General features: G+C 40.3%; 2 protein-coding genes across 10 annotated transcripts; both read left to right on the top strand.

Annotated features, from left to right (window-relative positions):
* The first annotated feature begins 572 nt into the window (after positions 1-572).
* Positions 573-4,166, top strand: LOC307032574 (uncharacterized protein). Its single transcript, XM_079670656.1, has 7 exons — positions 573-581; positions 1,180-1,260; positions 1,524-1,586; positions 1,898-1,978; positions 2,692-2,787; positions 3,067-3,125; positions 3,344-4,166. Exons 3-7 carry the CDS (start codon positions 1,544-1,546, stop codon positions 3,641-3,643), a joined length of 579 nt encoding a protein of 192 aa, XP_079526782.1. The 5' UTR covers positions 573-581; positions 1,180-1,260; positions 1,524-1,543; the 3' UTR covers positions 3,644-4,166.
* A 1,575-nt stretch (positions 4,167-5,741) lies between these two features.
* Positions 5,742-24,937, top strand: dnm2b (dynamin 2b). 9 transcript variants are annotated; one of them, XM_079664595.1, is made up of 22 exons: positions 5,742-5,820; positions 5,914-6,197; positions 9,628-9,701; positions 10,139-10,288; positions 10,382-10,585; positions 11,952-12,050; positions 12,403-12,563; positions 12,817-12,959; positions 13,282-13,417; positions 13,842-13,909; positions 14,289-14,427; positions 16,876-16,962; positions 17,261-17,331; positions 17,815-17,869; positions 19,095-19,121; positions 19,391-19,501; positions 20,249-20,358; positions 20,448-20,559; positions 21,352-21,519; positions 21,641-21,867; positions 22,409-22,654; positions 23,001-23,902. In XM_079664595.1, the coding sequence occupies exons 2-22, from the start codon at positions 6,037-6,039 to the stop codon at positions 23,068-23,070; spliced, it is 2,619 nt and encodes an 872-aa protein (XP_079520721.1). In that variant the 5' UTR covers positions 5,742-5,820; positions 5,914-6,036; the 3' UTR covers positions 23,071-23,902. The 9 variants fall into 9 exon arrangements, with proteins under 9 accessions (XP_079520721.1, XP_079520729.1, XP_079520722.1 ...); XM_079664596.1 differs by lacking the exon at positions 14,289-14,427 and adding an exon at positions 15,436-15,574 and having other exon boundaries at positions 5,777-6,197; XM_079664602.1 differs by lacking the exon at positions 23,001-23,902 and adding an exon at positions 24,349-24,937 and having other exon boundaries at positions 5,778-6,197.
* The last annotated feature ends 33 nt before the right edge of the window (positions 24,938-24,970 follow it).

Genomic DNA, 24,970 nt, shown 5'->3' with positions numbered 1-24,970 from the left:
AAAAAGGTCCCATGTCATGCTTTCCCGGTTATTAATCGCCCCCTTGTGTGTTATGTAGCTTTTTATGCATGTAAACGGTCTGCAAAGTCACAAACCCTCAAAGTACACCCTGTAGCGAGTACAACTCTAACACAGAAAATACCTATCTATATATATCTGCTGCCCCAGAACGCCTCGTTGGAGATTTCTCTGTTATGGCTAGAAAGGATCCGTCTTGTGTAAAACTCGCGTCCGCAGCCCCAGTGGTGGGCTTAGAGACCAACACATCAGTGAGGACGTCCAACTGCTCTACTCCACAGAATGTATTCCAAAATATATCCCTACATATCCGAAACTTGCCAGAGAATCAGCACATAGGCCTATCAAAGTTTTCTATCACAGTGATCCAGTGATAAGGAATAAGTACATCACAAACACCTTAAAACATCATGTTGTTATTATTATGCTGCGTTCTGCCTCTGTCTGCTGTCTCCTTCAGTTTCTCCCAGGTGTGGTCACTCATTGTCAATCGGGGGGGGGGGGGCAGGAGCTCCAATATGAGTGAATACACATACTATACAGAGATGCTGTGAGAAACCAATGTGAGTTTGGAACATTCAACAATGTAAATCTATTCTAGTAGACCTCAACAATGGAATTATGATCAGTAGAAATGGCCATGACATGGGAGTGTTTAGTAGGTGGATTTCTAACTTCACTTCCTGCTTTGTCTGATGCGTCATGTAAAGTATAACGCTTTATATTTTACCATAACTTGACATAGGAGGACGCAGTCAAACAGAGTACATAAATGTGTGATGTCCTACTCTAAAAAAATGTAATGTTTACTTCAATCGAATGTATTATGTCAACAGGTTCCACATAACTGTATTAAGTTATAAATAGTATAAAGTTGAACCTATTATTTTGTATTTAAACTTAATATCATTGCTTTCAACTAACCCTTACATAATACACTTATTTAAGTCAACGGTTCACTTTTTTTTCAGCATAATAAAACACAATATGATGTTCATACAGGTTTTTTACTGTAAAAGGACAAGGTAAGCACGTTTTGAATAACCCATTAGGATGTTATCCCTCCTATGGAAATATTACACATCATCGGGTAGATCGCTAAAATACCTTCAGTTCAGACTGGATATTAATAGCTTGTATTTTAATATTGTGTATCCAAAGATAAGAGGGCCATTGTGCAGTTCTGTGAAGCACAACACTATTTGTTTTTACGTGAGAGGAAGAGATCATGCGATGTAGCAGGTACATGAGCCTGCAGTAGTGCACTCTCACATCAATATCTATCCAGCCTTCTTTCTATCTTTCTCTCCTCCCTCCTTTTCTGTTTCTCTCTCTCTGAATACAAAAACTACAACCTCATTTTGAAATGCAAATGTTTCATGTGTCAGCTTCTCTAAGAGGCACATTCATATTTCACAGAGAGACAGCAGATCACTGATGTCATGACGCTTTTTTTTTTATAAATGTACCGTTAATATTTGATCTTGGTTTTAAACTATATTTAGGTGAAAAAAGCAGGACTGACATGATGAGGATATCACTGACATTTATCATCGTCTTAATGACAGGTAAATATGTTTTTCTGTTCTTCTTTGATGAATATGCAACATGTTTGGCAACAACCAGTGTACTGTTTGATGATGAAGTAACTTTATTTTTTATTGTCTGGTCTTTTAAAATAAGAAAAAAATCATACACCCACCAAACAAAAAAACAGACATGGAAAGTACATAAGTAAAATGTTGAGGGTATTGTACTTTACTTGAGGATTTGTATATTTTATACAACTTCTACTTCTGGAGCACATTTCAGAGGAAAATGCACGATTTACTTTAAAATGTCTTTGATTTACTCTTACGACCTTTTTATTACCTTGCAGTCTATGAATCTAAAAAACCATACAGTTCAGCTAGTGAGGAAAACGGAGACAAAGGAGAAGTCACAACAAAAACCCTGAAAGGTTGGTTATGTGCGCGCTGCCTTGTTGTCAATTTAAAAAACCTTTTGCTTATGGCATTGATTGTGGCTGCCACTGCAATGGGGCTATATTGTTTGCACCTATGTTTGGGACCTTGATGTGTTTTCATTTAGCTGTTTAAGTGGCAGTTTATTTGTATTCATGTAGCGTAATGCCTAGTGTACACTGGTTAATTCTTGTTACTCTACTCTGGAATGCATATTTTGATTATTTTTAAGGTGTAAGCCCCAGGCCTCCTCAAAATAAACAGATCTACATAAAATATATGCACATGGTTCTATTTCCAGTGATCAGCACCTCATCACAACCCTAAGTATTTTACATATTCCATCACTTGTTTCTTCGTACACTTTTTAACAAGTGATTTTTATTCTGTGTAAAATGTATTTTAAGTACGCTCACTTGTACTTGAGTACGATACTCTTGTAGATCTATTCTTTTGACCTCTGCTATGCACGCTACACTCTTTGGTTTAAGTTGTTCAGGGCTTCATCTCCACTTATAGGATTTTGTTTTGCTGTTTCATATAAGGGACATGTAATTAAACAAGCACTGACCACATGTGTCCATTTGCTAACAAACAGCCACTGCAAACAAATGCTGAAACAATGTTTGCCTCTATGCATGAATCTTGAACACAAATAAACTCTTCTGACAGCATGTATTATTAAACAGCTTCAACTGTTGTCTTTCAGTTTCAGACATAATTGGCATTGTGGTGGGCTGTCTTGCCTTACTGATACTTGTGCTTGTGTTGATACTGTGCAGACACAAACTCCCCTGGACAAAAGGTGAGGGGCAGAAATGTAGCATAAGAAACACGCCATAATCTCTATATGAATTTGTGGTTAAATATACATTATTCTTATCATATATTCAGTGTTTATTATTGGCAAAATAACCGGGGTGAAGTAATGTATTAATATATTTACTAACAAAACTGATCCTGTGATTTCAATGCTGAATAACAGAAGTAAACGGGCAAACATGAAAATGATTGTGATTCTGATGGCGAACAGATTAAAAAAGATATTGTTATTTACATCAATTAAAATTGTCTCTTTTCTCAGCGTTTTGTGCTGCGGAGGGATCATCAGAGCAAAGGACAACTGCTGAACACAATAGAGAAGTGTGTGTGTGTGTGTGTGTGTGTGTGTGTGTGTGTGTGTGTGTGTGTGTGTGTGTGTGTGTGTGTGTGTGTGTGTGTGTGTGTGTGTGTGTGTGTGTGTGTGTGTGTGTGTGTGTGTGTGTGTGTGTGTGTGTGTGTGTGTGTGTGTTTTTGTATTCATGAGTTTTCATATGAGTATGATCTGCATCTATCACACTGCTCCCCTTCATCTTCTGCAGGTACTTCATGAAGAACGACAGTATGAGGAAATACAGATGCCGAACCAGCAGGCAAGCTCAGGAAATGCCCTGACCTCCGTCTATGCCACCGTTCACCCTCCGGAAGACTCTCTCCACTATGCAAGTGTCAATTTTCAGGCGGATTCTGACTTGGCATTGACAGACAAGAATACTGACACAAATAAGAATGTCTCCTTGGCCAGCGACTACTCCTCTATAAGTCCATCTCAGGGTCTCACTCATCCTCCTCCATTGGCAGAGCAGAATGTTTACTCTACAGTCTCCAAGTCTAAGCAATGATGAGGCAGACTTTCACCCGTTACTGTTAAAGGGACATTTCACCCCAAAAACGAAATATATATATATCGGTTTCCCAATAGGCTACCTGTATTGCCATTTATCAATCAACACTTGGTTTGGTTTTGGAGGACACCATTACATCTCCCTCTGTCGTGAGCACCAGCCTCAAAGGAAGGCAGACATCTCTATTACATATTACGCCACCACACATCAACAAAAACATTGAGACGGTTAAATAGCACAACCAGATTTTTGTATTCTTATTTTGGGATGAGCTGTCCCTTTAACTCTGCTGCTAGAGGCAGCCTGCTGTGAGAGATTCACATTTGTGTTACACTCTATACAACCAGAACATAGAAAAGTTGTCTAGCTGGCAGCCTTTTTGAGAGATGGACAGTATCATCTGTTACAAAATAGAGATTAGCATCCCTCATGGCTTTGTAGTCATTTAATGAAACGTATGTGATTATTCATTTTAGTATGCTCTGAATGCTACTGATGAATAAAATTATGCTTAAGAATACTGCTGTTTGTTTCTGGTCATTTCACTCATTTTCTTTATTACATTGGTCATTTCCAAACTTATTCAAGCAACTTCCAAATCAACACTTCGGCCCCAGCTAAAATGCAATACCCAGCAAACCTGTTTTTCAACCTGTGTGTCTGTGTGATTATTATAATTTTTTTGTTTTGTTATTTTATCTCCCATTGTAAAGCGTCCTTGGGTTTCTTGAAAGGCGTGGTGTGAAAAACTCAGTTGCAACTATTTGCACTCAGAAACATCTTTACAATAACAAAAGTGCCATTTAAAAAAAGGTATTTAAAGGAAATAAAATAGAAAAAAAATAACAGGCCTTTTTTGTACTTAGCCAAAGTGCCATACAAACAAAAACAAAACACAAAACAACAGAATTTTATCCAGAAAACGTTTTTTAAACAGTGGCGTTTTGTGGCACTGTTGACCTCCCATAATACCAACATTACTTTAACTTGTTTTGCAGCGCCCTCTTCTGGTTGAGCAGGAGATCAGCAGGTGATTGTCTTGTGTTTCTCTATTGGTGTTCATGGGGATTCTTTAAAATGGACTAAAACTTAGTTACTTGTCTAACCGAGACTGACGCTGCCAATGAAAGTCTGTATAGATTATTGAAAGTGTTCATTTTGTCCTAAATCACTACAAACGGCCAATATGAATAGGACACATCAGTGGCATAACAAAGTTGTGATTGGCCCCGGTGCCAATATTGCCCCAAACATAAGCCTACGCTGATGCGCTCACACACACACGCACGGACACACACAACCACTCATAAGCGCCACATGTAGGCTACCAACCACAGCCTGCCCTGGCCTCAGACCACCACAGCCTGACAACGGCACAGCAAACTAATCACACAATCACTTTACAGAATTAATCGAGATTTGGAGGACGATGTATGACAAACAAAATCTAATTTCGTCAGTTTAGCCGTTACATCTCCTTGTTATCTCTTGTCCTTTCTCTTTTGAGCACTAATCTTGTTCTTTGGTTTGCTGTACATTATAAATGCAAGCTATTACATGTTTTATAATGCTGCAAAACTTCCTGCTGCTAGCTATAGTAGCCTACCTACCTATAACTTTGGAGGTTGATTAATGGTTCGCTCGTCAGGCAAGGTATCACATGACATGAAAGGGAGCAAGCTCATTGGACTGACAAATTACAAATTAATGTAGGTTGCTTGGTTACTTCGAAGTACTGCATCGTCGATAGGTACGCCACTGGGACACATTATTACAGAAAGCAAAACCTGATTCAGCGATGAAATGGGTTCATATGGCTTATTTTTGATAAAGCACAAATAAGTGAATTAATTCGCAAAACAGATGTGGTATTCTTGAATTTAATAACAACTGTTTGATTTCCTTAAGTGCACAATGGAGAGTTTTTTTTCCGCATAAGCACTCTTCAATGCATTCATACTTTTTTTTGTGACTACAATCACACTTTGTAATTCCCATGTTTCAAAGGGCAAGTCAAAAAACTTTATTGTAAAAAATTATGACGTATGTATGTACATTGACGGACGTTCCATCTGACCAATGACAGAGGAGAGTGAGGCTGTAGGCGGAGCCATAATCTCCAGTGGCGGCTGGGTGTCGCCTGACCGGATGATGACAGAAGTTTACAGTTAAATGTGTGTACTTTTATCATGCAATCATCCAGCTCTGTCTGCAGCTGGGACTTTTCACTCTAACCATCCTTGTGTTTTCATTGAATAAACTCACAGAAGCTTTGACAGACTGCGGTGCCGTCTGGGAACTTTTGTTTGGCTGGAAGAGTGACCCTTTGGCTCTTATTTGACCGGGGAGCAGAGCAGGATAGAGCCCGCTGGGCTGACCGAGGTGCCGCTATGGGAAACCGGGGGATGGAAGACCTAATTCCCCTCATCAACAAGCTCCAGGACGCCTTCAGCTCCATCGGCCAGTCCTGCAACTTGGATCTGCCGCAGATAGCTGTCGTCGGCGGCCAAAGCGCAGGGAAGAGCTCCGTGTTGGAAAATTTCGTCGGAAGGTTGTACCTTTTATATGAGTCTCTAGATTAATCTGACACTCTAAACGTGATTTGTTATTTTTGTCCATGTAGTTTGTGACTGTTGCTGTTATTTTACGCCAAACCTTTGCGTACAAATCGCCAACTAAGCACTTGGTTACACGCTCTTTGGTGCCTCCCAGTTTTTCCTAACGGATTTTTTTTCCTTTTTGGAACTGAGAAATACACAGTACACGAACAAAAACAGCTGTTCACAATAACCGAGGGGCAATTTGATTAAAAGTGTGTTTCTAATATATTTTAGGTTTGAACTCCATATCCTAAATCTTTCGAAACGTTACTTCCTCAACAGGAATATTAGCAGAAACTGCCTCTTCATACCAGGCCCATTCTGTCAAACATTTACAAAGGTTGTTTTTCTTTTAGGCTGAATGTTTGGGTTGTAAATACATCTTTATTATGCTTCACATTTCAAAGGTCAGGTCAATGTTTTACTTTTAAGGGTGAGGCATACACAATAGTTGCAGTTTAGATCAGGTAATGGTCAGATAGATTAATTATTGTAAGGGTCAGTACAAATTAAAATTCCTCCCAGCATGCCTGCACTGCTGATTTTCTTTGTGAGGTTGATGAATAAGTATAAAGGTATTTGAATGACTAGTTGATGGCAAATTGGAGCAAAACCAACAGTTACACTAAAATCATATGTTACTGCTCAGTTTATAAACTGTGTAGGAAAAAGTCAGACAGTTTGTTTTTCAGTTATAACATTGAGCCTTGAAGGAAAATCTGAGGAAAGGGAAGAGGAAGAAGACATGTCGTTGCAGCAGAGGCCTATCTACTGGAGATATCTGTTGCAGCTTTGTGTTTTTATCTCCAAATAAAAAGGTGCCCAGAGACGGGAACACTTCTACATCTCAGAACGATTTCACTTGTTTTCCAAGAGATTGGGAATGTTGATTAGGCAGCTAAGTCTCCTTTTTTTCCTGTCGCCTTTTGTCTCCGAGTCCCAAGTGGCTGGGCAGACAGTAGGGGCATTGATGAGTCTGTGTTGGGGTCATCAGTGATGTCACCAGCTGCACTGTCATGTGTATATGACACACTGGGTACCAAATACCCACAGAAGGCTACTTAGCTGTTTACGTTTGTTAATTAGCTATAGTGACATGCAGCCATTATCAACATTGGCTTGTTGATGTAAATTTGATATAGTTTATATAATGATTTTTAGTTAGTTAGCTGTTTTCAATATATCGTTTGCCAACATGTCGTAGGAACGCCTAAACAGGTCCAAGATGGAAAACATTGAACCTACATTTACGATTGTCTTCCTACTGTCTTAAATTGGTTATTGAAAAATCTCCAAAAGTAAAATCTTTGTCAGCTTGTGACGTGTCCTTAAACTGCAGAATGTTTCTTACCTCTTACCTCTGCTTTTATAATAATGATTGAATTTAATGAAAATGTAAAGCATGTGCCAGTTGATCCCAATTAGCAAAAGTAAACGCCGCAGCATTGGCCATAACAAGGCATAAGATTTGCTTTGCTGTGTGCACACAGAAACATTTAAAGAAAAGTAGGGAGAGTTAAGATGAAAATCTACAAACAAAAGTATAAAGAGGCTGGAGCATTCTCAAGCCCAAGCTAATTTGTAAAGCACTTTGGATTGCCTTGTGTTGAAATGTGCTATATAAATAAACTTGCCTTCCTGAAACAAATTCACAAGTTTAGAAGTGGAGGTTCTTCTGCAGGAAGTGAAAGTCAAACTCGCCGTGGATACCATGGTAGCATCAGTGTATAACACTATAAAAGATTCTTAATTTAAAAAAAAGTGTATGCCTTGTAGAACAACCCAAATTATTATTTCAAAAATATAGTATTATAAAGGAGAAAAATATAAAAATATAAAACACAATAACCAATTATTTTTGCAAGTACAAATCCCAAATAAGAAGCATTGGTAATTGTCAAAAATATTCACAAATACTGAATTTATTAGTTTAAGTGTAACTTTTGTCCGTAAGAATGGTCGGTGTATGTGGCACATTGTTTATTTCGATTTTTCCATATTGTTTCCTTTTGTTTGTAAAGTTTTGGATGGTTTTGCCATCAGGTCTCAGTTTTTGAGGGGACAAAACCTATATTAATCTGTCCATTTCAAAAACATGTCACCTTCACTTCAGTTTCTTTTTTTGTCCAATCAACATCCAAAATGAAAAGATGTTCTGTGTGCATTAAAATAAAAACAAACAAAGGCACCAAAGGAGAAGAAGCAGCTAAAACTAGAGAACATGTGTTAGTTTTAACTGAAACAATTAAATAAGACTTGCAGATTAGTTATCTTTCAATACATTTAACAACACATTTAAAAAGCCCAAATCCCCAAATTTACCCAAGAAATGTTTAAGGAACACATGGATAAAATATATATTAGGATTGAATTGATTATCTGTCTTGTTGTTGGTAATGGTATTATTCATGTTGCACTTCAAAAGTGACAGGAAGTGATGAGGAGGATGTTGTGTAACATCCTCACTGCACCATCAGCAGTGGACTGTGTGTGTGTGTGTGTGTGTGTGTGTGTGTGTGTGTGTGTGTGTGTGTGTGTGTGTGTGTGTGTGTGTGTGTGTGTGTGTGTGTGTGTGTGTGTGTGTGTGTGTGTGTGTGTGTGTGTGTGTGTGTGTGTGTGTGTGTGTGTGTGTGTGTGTGTGTGTGTGTGTGTGTGTGTGTGTGTGTGTGTGTGTGTGTGTGTGTGTGTGTGTGTGTGTGTGTGTGTGTGTGTGTGTGTGTGTGTGTGTGTGTGTGTGTGTGTGTGTGTGTGTGTGTGTGTGTGTGTGTGTGTGTGTGTGTGTGTGTGTGTGTGTGTGTGTGTGTGTGTGTGTGTGTGTGGCGCCTGCTTACCTTACGCTAAAACTCAGTCTTGCTGCTGACCTGGCAAACACACAAAGAGAAGAGCAGACAGACAGACATATTCTCATGGCCTGGAGAGTTTGGTAGTCAGTGACCTGGAAATGATCCCAATTATATTGAACACGAGTTTCCATTCAGATGAGCGTGTATGTAAGGCGAAATGGAAACAAAGAGACATGCTTCTTTCTCTATGCAGTATTTATGATGGATAGTGTTGTAAGGTAATCCTGCCATGTATAAATAATGCACACATGTACACGCGTAGACACTGAGGATTGATTTTTAGAGCTTGTAAGCTTTTCATTTGGGTAGAAGCTGACACATTCATTACTGACATGAGATGTTTGAAAACAAAATGCTTATTGGCAGTTTAGGTACTGAGGGAAAAGCATCATTGCTGAATAATGAATCAGGGATCAATAAGAGTGCAATCGATTGCTCTTGCTCTTTAACACTTTATTGTTGTGACACAGCCAAAACAGCCATTTGTCTGTCCTAAGTTATCAGTGTGTTTTAATTTGTATATCTCTCTCGACTTCAGGGACTTCTTACCCAGAGGATCTGGCATCGTCACCCGTCGTCCGCTCATCCTCCAGCTGGTTAACTCTAAAGTGGGCAAGTAAAGAGACCAACTGTTGGGAAAGGGTTTGCACTCTTAAATCCAGACTTTACAAAACATAGAGTCTGATGTGTGTAGTCAAAATGAACAGTACTAGCTCATAGAAAATGTATAGTTAAAATCAATATTTAATCAAATGCATTGCAAAACAGATGTGCAGAAAATGCACTGAGTTATAGAGAATTGACTTGTAAAACAACCCCAAAGCACACATGAGCGTTTTTTGTGAAACTGACAGGTTCACACAATCTTTTCTCAAAAATCCATAGTTCAAATAGCTTATACAACAAGTTTAATGAAACAAATACTGCACTCCCCATCTTTGTGGCATCTCTCTCTGTTGCACCATCGTAACGTTTCTGTATCTATGTTCATAACCTCAATCTATTAATTGCCCTCTTTCCTGTCTAAATCTCTAATTTTCTCCGTGTAGAGTATGCAGAGTTCCTGCACTGTAAGGGCCGTAAGTTTGTGGACTTTGATGAGGTCCGTCTGGAGATTGAAGCAGAGACTGAGAGGGTCACCGGATCCAACAAGGGCATCTCCACCGTCCCCATCAACCTCCGTGTCTACTCCCCTAATGGTAACACACACACAAATAACAACGTAGTCATTTTGATAAAGGTTTTCAGCCTCTAACCTCCTTCCTTCCTTATACCCTATCAACATCTCTCAGTGCTGAACCTGACCCTGATCGATCTGCCGGGGATGACCAAGGTTGCCGTGGGAGACCAGCCTGTGGACATCGAGCACCAGATCATGGAAATGCTGATGCAGTTCATCACCAAGGACAGCTGTCTGATCCTGGCTGTCACACCGGCTAACACTGACCTGGCCAACTCCGACGCCCTCAAGATTTCCAAGGAGGTGGACCCTCAGGGTAAGGGGACCTTGAGGAGTGTGTGTGTGTTCATGTATAGGATCATCTGAATGGCCTTGATAACTTTTCGCTGGATATTTTTATAAATTTGACCTATTTTGCTGTAATTTACAAAGCTAATTTCTATATCTTGCAGCCATAATCACTCTTCCTTCTATACATTTTAGCCTCAGTGCAAAAGCAGGCTGCAGGCGTAATTAACAGATACATTATTAAAATACATCCTGGCAGTATAGATGTATTACAGGAGATTAGTGTGGAGGATATTCTAATTCCCTTACAGAGAAACCGATAAATGATTCATGGTCAAGTTTGTCTTTTGTTATATTTTAATAAAGTAATAAAAAAGTCAATATACAATTGAAATCGATCTCAAATGCAGGAACAGGGCAACTTCATCCTGAGAGGAAAACATGGCTTTGCACCCAGAACACAGCTTACCGTCACACTATAGTAGAACGAAAATAGCCAACTGGTACTGCCCATAACTTCTCTTAGGCATTAGCTAAACATCGCCACCATTAAACCATAAAACCCCCCTGTCCTTAACCATTTGAAAAATCCAACTTTTGCCCTTCCTGAAATGTCAATCCCAGAGTTAGGACTAAAAATAGAATTTAACCAAGTAAAAGGCAATCATATTATAAGACATAATCTATATATATGATTTAAATTATTATATAATAATTTGACAGGACCATTAGTAGAGATATCATTAAATGTAATCATCCCAACCTTTCGTCTTCTTTTATTAAACCCAGACAAAGTTATTAAAGGTTCAGGCTTGTAATTATAGGACGAATGATAACTACAGCTTCTCCCTAACATTTCATTTAATGCCATCATCAGTTAAGACATTATAATTTGTCTAATACTTTATGACAAAATACCTGCAAAACAAATTGCATTCCCAACCATATTCAGCTGTAGCCTACTTTAGTGCTAATGCTAAACTGGTAATAAGCTAATGCTAAGGCAATGTTAGCATGCTTACAAACTTAATTAAGATGGACGACAAGACGGTAAATCTCTCCCCTGCTGAACATAAACGTGTTAGAATTGTCATTGTGACCATGTTAGCATGCTGATAGCAGTTAGCTCTACTGTGCCTAAGTAAAGATGGTAGACTGTATATGTAAAGTACAGAACCACAGCTAGCAAGGCTGTAGACATAGCCTATGTTATGGCTTAGTTTCGAGCAGTGTGGGCTGTAAAATACTGTTTATATACTGTTCTACTGAAGGTTATTAGAATTGAAATAGCTAAGTTATAACCTCCAATTATCTGTTTGAATCCTAAAATCCTATGTGTCAATATACAGTAAGAGCAATAGATTCAGTATTAGCATTGATGCTTTTGTCTTTAGGTCTACGGACCATCGGTGTGATCACCAAGCTGGACCTGATGGATGAAGGGACGGATGCACGAGACATCCTGGAAAACAAACTACTGCCGCTCCGCAGAGGTGAGATCCCCCCCCCCCCCAGGCACACATTTGATTAACTCCTAGATTGGAATCCAGCTATTACATTACAATATTTACAGACTTTATATACTACCCAAAATAGGGTGTCTTTTCTGTAGGGGTCAGCCAATCATCAATCTGCATTCTTTTCCCTGTAATTCCTGACATTGAAGTCAAACAATTACTATGGTGTTAAATTGACTAACAGCTTTGTTTGTATTGTTCCACATGTGAACAGCTCTCCAATTGTAGATGTTATAATAATGTAATATTTGGTCGCAAGTGCTTTGGAATCCACGTTTGTCTTTATACCATAACTCACATTGAACAACTGATAATTGTCTTTCTTTAGGTTACATCGGGGTGGTGAACCGCAGTCAGAAGGACATTGATGGAAAGAAAGACATCCGCGCTGCTTTGGCTGCTGAGAGGAAGTTCTTCCTGTCCCACCCGGGGTACAGGCACATTGCAGAACGCATGGGCACACCACACCTGCAGAAGACCCTCAATCAGGTGATACATACACGCACGCACGCACGCACGCACACACACACACACACACACACACACACACACACACACACACACACACACACACACACACACTCACACAGTTTGTATCCCATTTACTTCAAGCTGCATTCTAGAAAAAAGATCCAGGGTACCCTTTTGATTCACAATTCTTCCTTCCTACAATTCTTCCATAATAAAATTGATTAGACAAAACTGTTGTATAACACTATTTATTTCTTGTATGTCTTTGCAGCAACTGACCAACCACATCCGTGATACGTTGCCAGGGTTACGCAGTAAGCTGCAAAGCCAGGTGCTATCGCTGGAGAAAGAGGTGGAGGAGTACAAGAACTTCCGCCCCGACGACCCAACGCGCAAGACCAAGGCTTTGCTCCAGTCAGTACACACACACACACACATACACACACACACACACACACACACACACACGGTGGACCTCTGTCGCCTCACTTGCTTGTCAGCGCAACTTCAATGATGCCGTTTACAAACACATTAAGGGCGGTGCCGACCGTGAGCAGCCCTTGACGACCGGCCGTACTGTGATTCTCCAGATTCTAGGGGGTGCACCCCTACTTCCCGCGGCTATTCACACACACACACACACACGCACGCACGCACGCACACGCACACGCACACGCACACACACACATGTTTCCATAAGTATAGAAATGTAATGTATAATACTTATAATCGGTAGAATGGTGCAGCAGTTTGGTGTGGACTTTGAGAAGTGCATCGAGGGCTCTGGTGATCAGGTGGACACCTCCAACCTGTCAGGTGGAGCAAAGATCAACCGCATCTTCCACGAGCGATTTCCCTTCGAGCTCGTGAAGGTGAGCAGTGTTGTGAATTTGTTTTAATATATTTTGAATGCATTACATCTATTGATTTCAATTTCAGCTGTTTTTTTCTACCACTTCTGCATATTTCTCATTTAATTTGGCAAGGTATTGCTTTCTTTTATCATTCTGTTAATAAAAACAACTAAAGTATTGCTTTTTTCAGGGGTAAACAAGTGGCACTAGCATTGTAAAGTTGTTAATATGCTTTGCCTTCTTAACTGTTTTGTATTTACACTACGTATGTGGAAACCTTTTTAAATGTGGTTGTCATACTGTAGCTATGTTTCCTAAACTCTCTTTTAATCCAGCGCTAACAAACACAAACAAGCAGATTATCCCTCTTCTCCCCCATTGTCATTATATGCATGGCAATGGCATGGCAGTTTAAATGTTTTTTTTTTGCCCTGTGTCTTAGATGGAGTTTGATGAGAAGGAGCTGAGGAGAGAGATCAGTTACGCCATCAAGAACATCCACGGAGTCAGGCAAGTCTGCAAACAGCACACTGTGTTGCACACATTTGCTTTCTTTATGTCTTCCAGCCTTTTTTCCTTATATGTGTTCATTAGCTTTATAAAGACCCACTCTTTCTGTCTTCAAGTGTTTTGTAAGTGTCTCCATTAAGTGTGCTGTCTTTTCTGTCTGTCTTTGATTTCTTGTTTCTGTGAGTCGATTCTATTTAGTCTCCTTGGCTGCTTGTTAGCCTTATTGCTGTCTTCCACTTCACTTCACATTTTCTTTTTCGACTACACCTCATTTGGTCCTCCTCAGTGTCTTCCTCCAACCGTGTGCCTGTCTCACACTCTCCCTGTGTGTCTATCTACCCTCGTCTCTCCATGTCTGTCGTATCTGTATGTCCTTCAGGACAGGCCTGTTCACCCCAGACTTGGCGTTTGAGGCCATAGTGAAAAAGCAGATCATTAAGCTGAAAGAGCCCTGTCTGAAATGCATCGACCTGGTCATCCAGGAGCTCATCAACACAGTCAGACAGTGCACTAATAAGGTATCACTGCATGGTCTCCTGCCTGGCTGCCACACCTCTACACACACACCAGAGAGACCAGCCGACTGTAGAGTTGCCAGGTCCATTAAAGCAGCCAATTGAATCATTTTAGCTATTTGCTTTTGGACATAATTCCAGCATCCTGGATTAAAAAATAAAGTGAATGAACTCAATGGAAAGGTTCAGTTTTCACAGTCCTGATTTGAAGTTCACTTGCAGGAACATTGGTGGTTGTATTTGAATATCCTGGCTGTACTTCACTGGAGTGGTGTCTCTGAGAAGATGTGTGGTTACAGACTGGATGTGGCTTGTTGCTGAAAAGTATCATTACAAAACAAGCTGCTAGGTTTCAAGCTGCGGCTGAAAGATGTACAGCCATGCTAGCGGCTCTGTGAGGCTGAATTTAGGCACACATGGTGCTAACATTTGCTATTGTTAAAATAACTTACTGGACTAGTTGCAATTGTGCCTTGATGGTGGCACTAGAGGAAGTTTAGGTTATTAACAATACAATTTGGATTTGCAGTATGTGAATCATGAACGTCTGTACAAAATGTCCTGGCGATCCATCCAATAAATGTTAAAAGATATTGACTGACTGGCATTGAGATATATATATATATATATATATATATATATATATATATATATATATATATATATATATATATATATATAGCCATGCACCTGACATGGCCTAAAACCTGTGGCCTGACTCTCAACGTGCACATTAATAGGAAGCTGATGCAGCCATTAATACTTTTGAGAACCTGCAGCTTGTTTCTGTTCTGTAAATGAATTAGAACTAACTAAAATACCTTTTTCTCCCTCAATCTTCATTATCCTTTCCCTTTTTTGAACACTTCCTTTTTCCCCCAAACTATTCCATTCAACTTGGGATTTCACTTTATTTTTTGCCACCATTTCCCTTTTCCTCTTCATGCTACACTGCCTCCTTCCCTCACCTGCCATTAAACCTCAAACTCTCATGATGCCTCACCACCACAGGACAGGCCTGTTCACCCCAGACTTGGCGTTTGAGGCCATAGTGAAAAAGCAGGTCATTAAGCTGAAAGACCCCTGTCTGAAATGTGTCGACCTCGTTGTCACCGAGCTTGCCGCCCTGATCAGGAAGTGCACGGAAAAGGTAAACAGGAACAGTGGACAGACAGATTTAAAAATGATTCATTTAGAGAGCGAAAAAATGCAATCAGTCAGTGATAGAGAGCAGTCAAAAAAAGGAAAAGAGAGGAAAATGTAATCAACTAACTTATCCCTGTCTGTTATTGCTGATCAATTCCCCTTACCGCTGTTTGAAGGCTTCACGTCCCACCCGTCTACCCCTTGGTTCCCTCTTTAATGACGAATCTAACGAGCCCTTTCCCTGTCGAGACCCTGGACCTCTACCGGCACACTTACCCCATCCTCACTGTGATTGGTGATGTACATAACACCCCCTCACCTCACCTCACTTATCCACTCAGATGCCCACTCTCACACTAAGGAATTGGGCTGTTCCCCACCCTGTCTTGTCAATGGAAATGTTCATGTATTACTCCTGTGATACCCCCTTTACTGCACCATTGACACCAATAACACAACCTCCCAAACACACACACACACACACACACACACACACACACACACACACACACACACACACACACACACACACACACACACACACACACACACACACACACACACACACACACACACACACACACACACACACACACACACACATAACTCCATCAGACCCTCTCCAATCTTCATCTCTTTCTAAAATCTAACCTGATCTTTTTTTCTGCTACTTCCTCCCTGATTTGTTGAGACTTGCTATCAGCTTGAGATGATATTATGCTAATTAGAGTTGGGGTAAGCTCTTCCTGTAAGGATTGAGATTCTCATATTCTATTATTCATTATTTTTAATTATTGTTTTGTATTTATCTAACTGATAGACAGTATTCCTAAACACCAATTTGTTTTTATGTCCATCATTATTCAAAATTCACTTAACTTTGCCTTCTTGCGGAAATTTCCAACACCACCTTTATAAACCATCAATAGACTGGTGTAGATTATGAAATAAGCAGCCGTATATACTAAACTGAGAATCAATTTTGAATGATGAGATACCGGAAGATTTACCCCTTATGTTTACTGTTTTTGAACACTGGTAACAACTTCATAGCTTTTGCAACAGCTAAAGCTGACACGTAGTCTCCAGCTGATACAGATCTCTTTAGTGCATGCCTGCTCAGTGTTCATGTTGAATGCCCTGCCTCATATTTTGTGTTTATACTCTATATTTACTGTCAGTGATTGTTGGGAGTTACTGCTTATGAGGAAACAAAGTGTTGCAGTGTTGTGTAAGCCTGCACAAGTGTGTGTCCTGTAATCACGGTGCCTGCAGCAGTGCGTGTGTTTGTGTGTGGCTCTGCAGCTGGGATCGTACCCTCGACTGAGAGAAGAGACGGAGAGAATCGTCACCACCTACGTCAGAGAGAGAGACAGCAAGACCAAAGACCAGGTGTGTGTGTGTGTGTGTGTGTGTGTGTGTGTGTGTGTGTGTGTGTGTGTGTGTGTGTGTGTGTGTGTGTGTGTGTGTGTGTGTGTGTGTGTGTGTGTGTGTGTGTGTGTGTGTGTGTGTGTGTGTGTGTGTGTGTGTGTGTGTGTGTGTGTGTGTGTGTGTGTGTGTGTGTGTGTGTGTGTGTGTGTGTGTGTGTGTGTGTGTGTGTGTGTGTGTGTGTGTGTGTGTGTGTGTGTGTGTGTGTGTGTGTGTGGTTTCCTCTGTTTGTGTACATACCATGTAATGATTTTTCTCTCAGGTGCTGCTGTTGATCGACATTGAGCTCTCCTACATCAACACTAATCATGAGGACTTCATTGGATTTGCCAAGTAAGATACTTATTTATTATTACTTATTAATTCGTTTTTATTAGAAACAGGGGTCGGTAGGTTTTTTTCTTATTCTTTCCTGCAAAGATTTAAAGATTCTTCTTGGTATAGTGTATATGATACTAAATGTGTGTGCTTTGGACTGTTGACTGAATATTAAAAGCAACTTCCATATCAACTTGGGTGCTGGTAGAAAAATAATGGCAATATTTCACTATTTCCCAATATGACTGGACAAATGGTTAATGGATAAATCAATCAAATATAAAATAATTATGAATTGCTGCCTATATTCATTAAAATCCAAACAGTCAGTACACATGTTTAATCAAATCTGAAAAACCCTTATGCTTTCCATCTGAAATTATTAAAGAAAACATATAAAAAGAAAAGGAAAAAATAATATAATTTGATTAATATTCCAGAAATATCTTGTATGCATTTTGTTAGCATATCCCTCATCCTTCAATGTCTCTCCTGCAGTGCCCAGCAAAGGACGGCTGCTAACATCACCAAGAAGAGAGTCATGCCCAATCAGGTAACTCTGCTGTTTAAAACTCTGTAGCATCACAGCAGCTGCTTTCTCCTGCTGCTCCTTTATTTCCCGTTCTCTCTGTCGTTGTCTCAGCCCGTCTCTCCTGCCACATGTCCCTCTGTTGATTCACATTTACACACTCTTGTCTGTGCCCCTGTTGTCCTTTTTCTCCCTTTCCTCTTTCTCTTCTTCTGTTCCTCCTTCTCATGGCCCAGGGGGAGATTCTTGTAAGTACCGTGCCCACTGGCTGCACCTCCACTTGTCACTTCCTCTTTGGGTGGGTGGGGGAGTCGAGGAACCAGATTTGTGCTCCTTGATGAAGAAGAGGGAAGTGAAAGAGTTACACTCATGGATGTATCATCATGAGAACTGGATACCCTGTACCAAGAGTTTCTCACCCACTGAATAAGCTAAAGTTATTGTTTTCTCATTCTGTATTTTTCAGTATTGTTTTTTCCTGTGTGGGATATGATAAAACATAAGAAGCCTTTCTAGAGATCCCTATGTCTTATTCTTGCACCGCGGTGTGAACAAAAAAACAACAAGAGTTTGTGTCTATTTTTGTAAAACCATTGAGTTTATTTTTATTTATAAGAATGGATATCGACATCTTTAACATAATGCCTTTATTTTGAAATTCCCAAGGCATGACTGTGTCACCATTTTTGTCCAAGCAAACCACCGTCCTAAACATTGAAACAGTGCACGAGAGATGTGGCGCTTTAAAGTGAAACACTTTTGTAAAGCCTAGAAATATAATTACATGATTAATTATGTGAGTTGATATAAATATAACTGATGTTGTTAAATGGGCACATGATATCATCTCATAGCGCTTGCAGGCTTCCGAATTGAATCAATGAAAATTGTATCATGGCAGATTCATGATATCGCCAAACAATCGTATCGTTCTCTAAATGATTGATTTAGTGTTGTATCATGGTAAAAGTATTCACATGCTCAAAGTTTAGATTGTCTAAAATAAATGAAAGCGCCCCCTCGGTGGCCCTGAGCTCGTCTATGCTCAACCGCCTTGATCATAATAGAGATGTATGTAGAAAAGGCTTTTTAAGGCTGCAGGGGAATCCTTAGCTGAAGCACCACAGCTTGCAACTGGGACACACTGGTGCCCTTACTCTATAATACACTCATGGTTACACCACCACACAATCCATATGTGCTCTCATTATCCCTGTGTGTCTGTTCCCTTTGTCTCCTTGTCCGTCAGTCTGACAGAGAGAGAGAAACAGAGAAGGTGACTTTTTATTGGAGCCTGTCATTTATTCTCTGTCTCTGTGTTTGTTATGAATTTTCCGGTAAGACAGTTTGGCCTGATCCGACTGCATTGTGCATCTTTTACTTGCAAACCTGTTGCACTTGCATGTCTTTTCTGCTTTATTTTGCTGTCAATTATTTCTACACATGTATGTTTTTGTCTTTCATTCGTTTTCTATTATTCTATTTGATTTCTGTAGATACATATGGGGTGTGTGGTTTAGTCAACTTTTGGGCTCTCGTGTGCAGGTGATCCGCAGAGGCTGGCTCACCATCAACATCAGCATCATGAAGGGAGGATCCAAGGACTACTGGTTTGTCCTGACAGCTGAGTCTCTCTCCTGGTACAAAGATGAGGAGGTAAGGCTACTAAGGGGACAGTAAATGGACAAAATATCGCCTTATTTTCATGTGATAGGCAAGGCAAGTTTATTTATATAGCACCTTTCAACACAAGGCAATTCAAGTGATTTACAAACATGACTGACATTAAGAGCATGAAGAAACATTATAAAAGGGCATTTAAAGTCACTCATTTAAAAGCAAAGATAAAACATGAATAACAAATGAATACAAATTACCGTGCAGTGTGAGATACACACATCTCACATTTTTAGGTCTGACTCTCAATCATTGCAAACTTTTTTAGCAAAAACAGTTTTCTTTGACCTCACTTTCTTTCTGCTTTCTTTTTTAACTTATCCTTTAGTTATTTCAAGTGTTTCATGCTCAACGAACCCCTTTTGTATAATCCTGATCTGCGATCCAATATTTCGAAAATTCAACGGATCCTGGCCATATTTGTGTAGCATACAATTCATTTGCTCCCAGACATTCATTTGGCTTGCTAGTTTTGGACCCAATCTGTAGTCAAAAAGTCACCACCTAAGGTCCTTTCAGTATTTCTACTAATCAGTTAAGCATACAATAGTGACTTTTAACTTTCTGTTTGATAGGAGCGTCCTCCTACTTGCAAAGTACTTATACATGGGCACCTGGATAATAAAGCCCACTTGTTGTACCTTGAGATCACTTATTATAGGGAAGACACTGTTTATTTGTTATAGTATGACTTATTTTATTGTTTTCATATCATTTGTTTATCAGGAAAAAGAGAAGAAGTACATGCTACCTCTGGACAACCTGAAGCTGAGAGATGTGGAGAAGGGCTTCATGTCCAGCAAACAAGTCTTCGCCATCTTTAGCACTGAACAGAGGTGCGGCTGCTTTAATGCTCTAAAACAGTCATGTTTACGGTGTTAGTCCGTTCTAATCTTTGGTTAATGTCAACATGTGTGTCTTATAGGAATGTGTACAAAGACCTGCGTCAGATTGAGCTGGCGTGTGACGCTCAGGAGGACGTGGACAGCTGGAAGGCCTCGTTCCTCAGAGCTGGTGTTTACCCAGAGAAAGATCAGGTAAACCAGAGTGTAGTAACTTTTTTAATCTAGTTAGCGTTAAGTTAATTGTTCTTACAAAGGACTGCAGCTTAACTTTAAATGTGGCCTGAGGATTTCTAAAGATATAGTGATGTAAACCCAAAGGTAAAAAGTTAGTACAGCATGTCAGCGTTTCGGCTGATACACAGTAATTTGATATTTAAAGATAAAGTCAACTTTTTATTTTAATAAAATCATTAAATGTTTCTTCCACAACATGCATATGCTAATGTAATGTACTGCCCTGCTGCTCCAGGAAGCACACTGGGGATCCAAAATGTAGGTCATAGTTTACCTTGCGCTTTGTATAATCAGGTCAGGTCTAAAGAGAGCAATTCTATCAAGAGATGTTATTTGTGATCAATAATACTGATGTAGCCTGGATGAAAATACAAATGTGGATTAAACTGTATGAGCATTTATGTGTCCAATAATTTTGAGATGTGCACACTGTCATTTGAAAGCCTCTTACACAGCTTTAAATCTATTTGTATTTCTCTATAACAGTAAATATAGTATTTAAAGATAAAAAAAATCTAAGCTCCTATTTCAGATATTGCTTCTTGCGCAGACAAAAACACAAAAACCTATTTCTCGGATGAACCAAAGTGATGTCAAACATTGGCAGACGTATATTCATGTCGGAACCCAATGGCTTAGGTAGCAGTAATAGAAATCTGAAGGGGAGAACATATATTTGCAGGATCTTTACAGATCGCACTAACCCCCCCCCCCCCCTCCCTCACACCTCTCTATCTTGGTGTCTTTCAGCCTGCGAGTGAAGATGTGATGAATCCGAGCGACACCGTGTCCATGGACCCACAGCTGGAGCGGCAAGTGGAGACCATCCGCAACCTGGTGGACTCGTACATCGGCATCGTTAACAAGTCCATCAGAGACCTCATGCCCAAGACCATCATGCACCTCATGATCAACAGTGTACGTGTTCTGCTTTATCTCTTTTCCCATTAGTCATATTCAACATCTAGACAGGTATGAGAAATTGAAGTCATTTATCATTCTTGCAGTATTAAAGTATTTTTTGGTGTCCGATCTCCAGGCGAAGGACTTCATCCACTCCGAGCTGCTGGCCTACCTGTACTCGGCCGGGGACCAGGGCAGTATGATGGAGGAGTCCCCGGAGCAGGCCCAGAGGAGAGACGAGATGCTGAGGATGTACCATGCTCTGAAAGAGGCCCTCGTCCTCATAGGAGACATCAGCACGACTACCATTTCTGTCCCAGTGCCTCCACCTGTAGACGACAAATGGATTGCCAAGGACCCAAGGTAACACATATTTACAATCTAGATTTAAGCTGACCAATATATATTTTGGCCACCAGAGGCCACTGACGTGTTTCTCTACTGTACTGTACCTGTTCAAGATGTAAATTGGAACAGGACGCATTCCTAGTCATAGTTAAAAAAAGAAGAAGAAATCCAATATCGCTGTTTATGTTAAACAACAATCCCCAAGGGCTTAAACATTTCTAGAATCATTCTATAGAGGGAAAGCAGGATAATATGTCGCACTCATTATCATGCAGTCAACAGCTAGTAGACGCTCCACTCACACTTCCAAATAGCTTCAGTGTATTGCCACCTGGTGCAAATAAATGAAATAATATAAACTATAAAATCCACTTTAATAAATGTACTTGTATTTAATCATATCATCTTGAGTATAATCCTTATGTTTGCGTATTCTGCTAATACAAATATGCATATCATATCTTTATGAATACATGTAGAGTGCATTACATCAACATAATCTCCCAAAAAAAATTGACATTTGTAAACGTAACATCCTTGTCTCTCTGTGTCTCAGTCCTCCACCTGCGTCGCGCCCTGCCGCAGCAACAGCGCCCCCTCCCAGCAGACCCCCTGCAGTAAGGGGCCCCACCCCAGGCCCTCCGCCCCCTCTCAACCCCTCCCCAGCATTCGGGGGACCGCCCGTGCCGACTCGCCCACCGGGACAAACGGCCTACGCCGGGGATACCAACTCTGGATCTGTGCCTCTAGTTCCTTCCAGGCCGGCCCGCGTGCCTCCCGCTCTGCCGCCAGGGATTCCCAGGTAAAATCGTTCACACACACACACACACACACACACACACACACACACACACACACACACACACACACACACACACACACACACACACACACACACACACACACACACACACACACACACACACACACACACACACACACACACACACACACACACACATTCTGACTATTGCGGCTTTGGTTTTGGTGGAAGTGGCTGGGGCTGCTGGTGAAGGGTTGTACTGTATGTTCTGGCTTTTTGGTGTTTTGGGAATCTTTGCTGCATGATTATCTGATGATATTTTTCCTTGCATGTTTCCCCCTCCCCCCTCTTTCCCCCAAACCTCTCCTCCTCTCTCTTCCTGCAGCAGAAGACCCCCGGGTGCTCCCATCCGACCCACTGTCATACGTCCTTCAGAGCCCTCCCTGCTTGACTAGAAACACATGCACACAATTCTTGTTTACACGTTTATATTTCTGTAGAGCAGAGAGTCATCTTTTATTTCCCATGTGTATTCCTATATATACTACAAACCTACAGTAACCTACAGTAACCTGTCATCTGATGCTGTTTCAGTCTGTGCATTTCAGAAACATTATGTATGTACTTTAACTAAATGTGTAGGTAGAGGTTTTTTTTAAACAAAGAATATGATGACATTTCTGCATTATGTGTTATGAAAAGGGATACATGTGATGATTTTATTGACTTAAAGGCTACAAACCAGCAAGTCCTCTTGAATTTTTTGATTGTTTCATTTGAAATGTATCTTTAAAACAATATATATGACTCATAACTTTGATATAATGGTAAAAAAACGATTTTAGAAGTCATCTTTTGTGAGCTGTATACTTGCTAACGTTTTGTCAGTAATCTGACACACTAAGCACCTCGTTAAGAAAGCAGCACTTTTCCATTAAGTCTCTTTTCTCTTCCTTGATGGTGTATTTTCAAAGCCTTAAATTGAGCATAGTAAAATTAGACTCACTAATGGAATTTGTATTTTGGCGTCATTACAATATTTTTCAAGGATACATTAATTACGTTTTTTTGGGTTTCTCTTTTTTGGAACAATTGAAAAGTGACAGATACCTACCACCACTGCTCTCATTGTAGGTGATATTTGAATCAAGTGCCTTGAGCAAAATACAAATGACTCACTTATCACTTTTAAAAAGCCCAATAAAAGATAATCATCCAAGAGAAAGGGCCTGTCCGTCTGTCAGCAGGTGTATACAGAGATGTATTGAATAAAGGAATATAAGGTGTCGTGGCTGGTGCGTGTTACTGTTGTGTGTTTTCTTGAATTCTCATGCATCACCAGGCTCCTGTTTGTTTTGACAGTAAACATGTGGTGCGTCGTGTACTTCCTGTCACTGAGTGAGGCGATCAGCCTGCAGTTCAGAGTGTGTGTGTGATAGTCAATGCAGAGCACGAACGCTTCACTTTTCTGTGTGCAGCCTGGCATGAGCTCACTTCCTTTCTACCCTACTGTATGATGGAGCCGTGGGTTACCATGGTGACTGTGGTTGCCAGTGGCAACACACGGTAAAGACAGTGTTGCTCGTTGCTTTTGGGCAGGAATGAATACAAGGTATGCAATCCTTCGCCTGCTTTCAGAGATATCTTTCTTCTCCCATGCTTCTGTCAGCTGTCAGTGATCCGCTCATGACCTGAAACTGATCATAACATCTGCTCATGGTTTTCTCTCACAGGCGACCTCCACAAGTCCCCTCTCGTCCAAACCACTGGTGAAGGATCTCAGATTTCCTGCACTCCGACTTGTAGCCACCCAGCGTCTGACTTTATAACCTCCTATGTCCACATTCTGGAACTGGATATATAGTTTTTGTAAGGATTGAAATGATGCAGAATCATTTGTGTTGAGCTCGCCTCAGCTCACAACATAGCGTATAACCTCTGAACAGACAGGCGTGTTATGAAGCTGGCACTTAGCGTTTATTATTAGCGTCTGTTTCCTCTCAGTAAGTGCTGTTGAAATACTTGATATTTCTCTGACTTGATCAATTGGAGGGTGGATATGTCAACTTGGAAAAGGAAGAAAAATGTGTTTGACAAATTCAAGAAACAATCTTGAAACAAACCTGGCATAAATCCACAAAATGATATTCCAACAAGGTTATTTAAACTCCTGCTACATCTTTTGTTCTCATATGGCCAGATACTGTATAATTCAAATGTGTTAATGCCCACTATGATCTATAAATACGACTCTTCTCTGGCCGCCACATTTGTCAATGTGTGATTAAAGTAGAAGTAACTTTGGGAATGTCATCATTTTAACCCATCCAGTGTTGTTTCAGATATTACTCACTG

Source organism: Notothenia rossii, assembly GCF_949606895.1.
Source record: "Notothenia rossii genome assembly, chromosome: 1".
NCBI lineage: Eukaryota > Metazoa > Chordata > Actinopteri > Perciformes > Nototheniidae > Notothenia > Notothenia rossii.
The sequence above is the reverse complement of the archived record's forward strand: the minus strand, read 5'-3'. Positions and strand labels throughout refer to the sequence as shown.

Excerpts from the sequence above, each read along its gene's own strand:
- LOC307032574 (XM_079670656.1), top strand. The coding sequence starts at position 1,544 with ATGATGAGGATATCACTGACATTTATCATCGTCTTAATGACAG. Across the intron at positions 1,587-1,897 it reads TATCATCGTCTTAATGACAG|TCTATGAATCTAAAAAACCA; the intron begins GTAAATATGTTT and ends ATTACCTTGCAG. Across the intron at positions 3,126-3,343 it reads CTGCTGAACACAATAGAGAA|GTACTTCATGAAGAACGACA; the intron begins GTGTGTGTGTGT and ends CATCTTCTGCAG.
- dnm2b (XM_079664595.1), top strand. The coding sequence starts at position 6,037 with ATGGGAAACCGGGGGATGGAAGACCTAATTCCCCTCATCAACAAGCTC. Across the intron at positions 17,332-17,814 it reads GACTTCATTGGATTTGCCAA|TGCCCAGCAAAGGACGGCTG; the intron begins GTAAGATACTTA and ends TCTCTCCTGCAG. Across the intron at positions 20,560-21,351 it reads TTTACCCAGAGAAAGATCAG|CCTGCGAGTGAAGATGTGAT; the intron begins GTAAACCAGAGT and ends GGTGTCTTTCAG.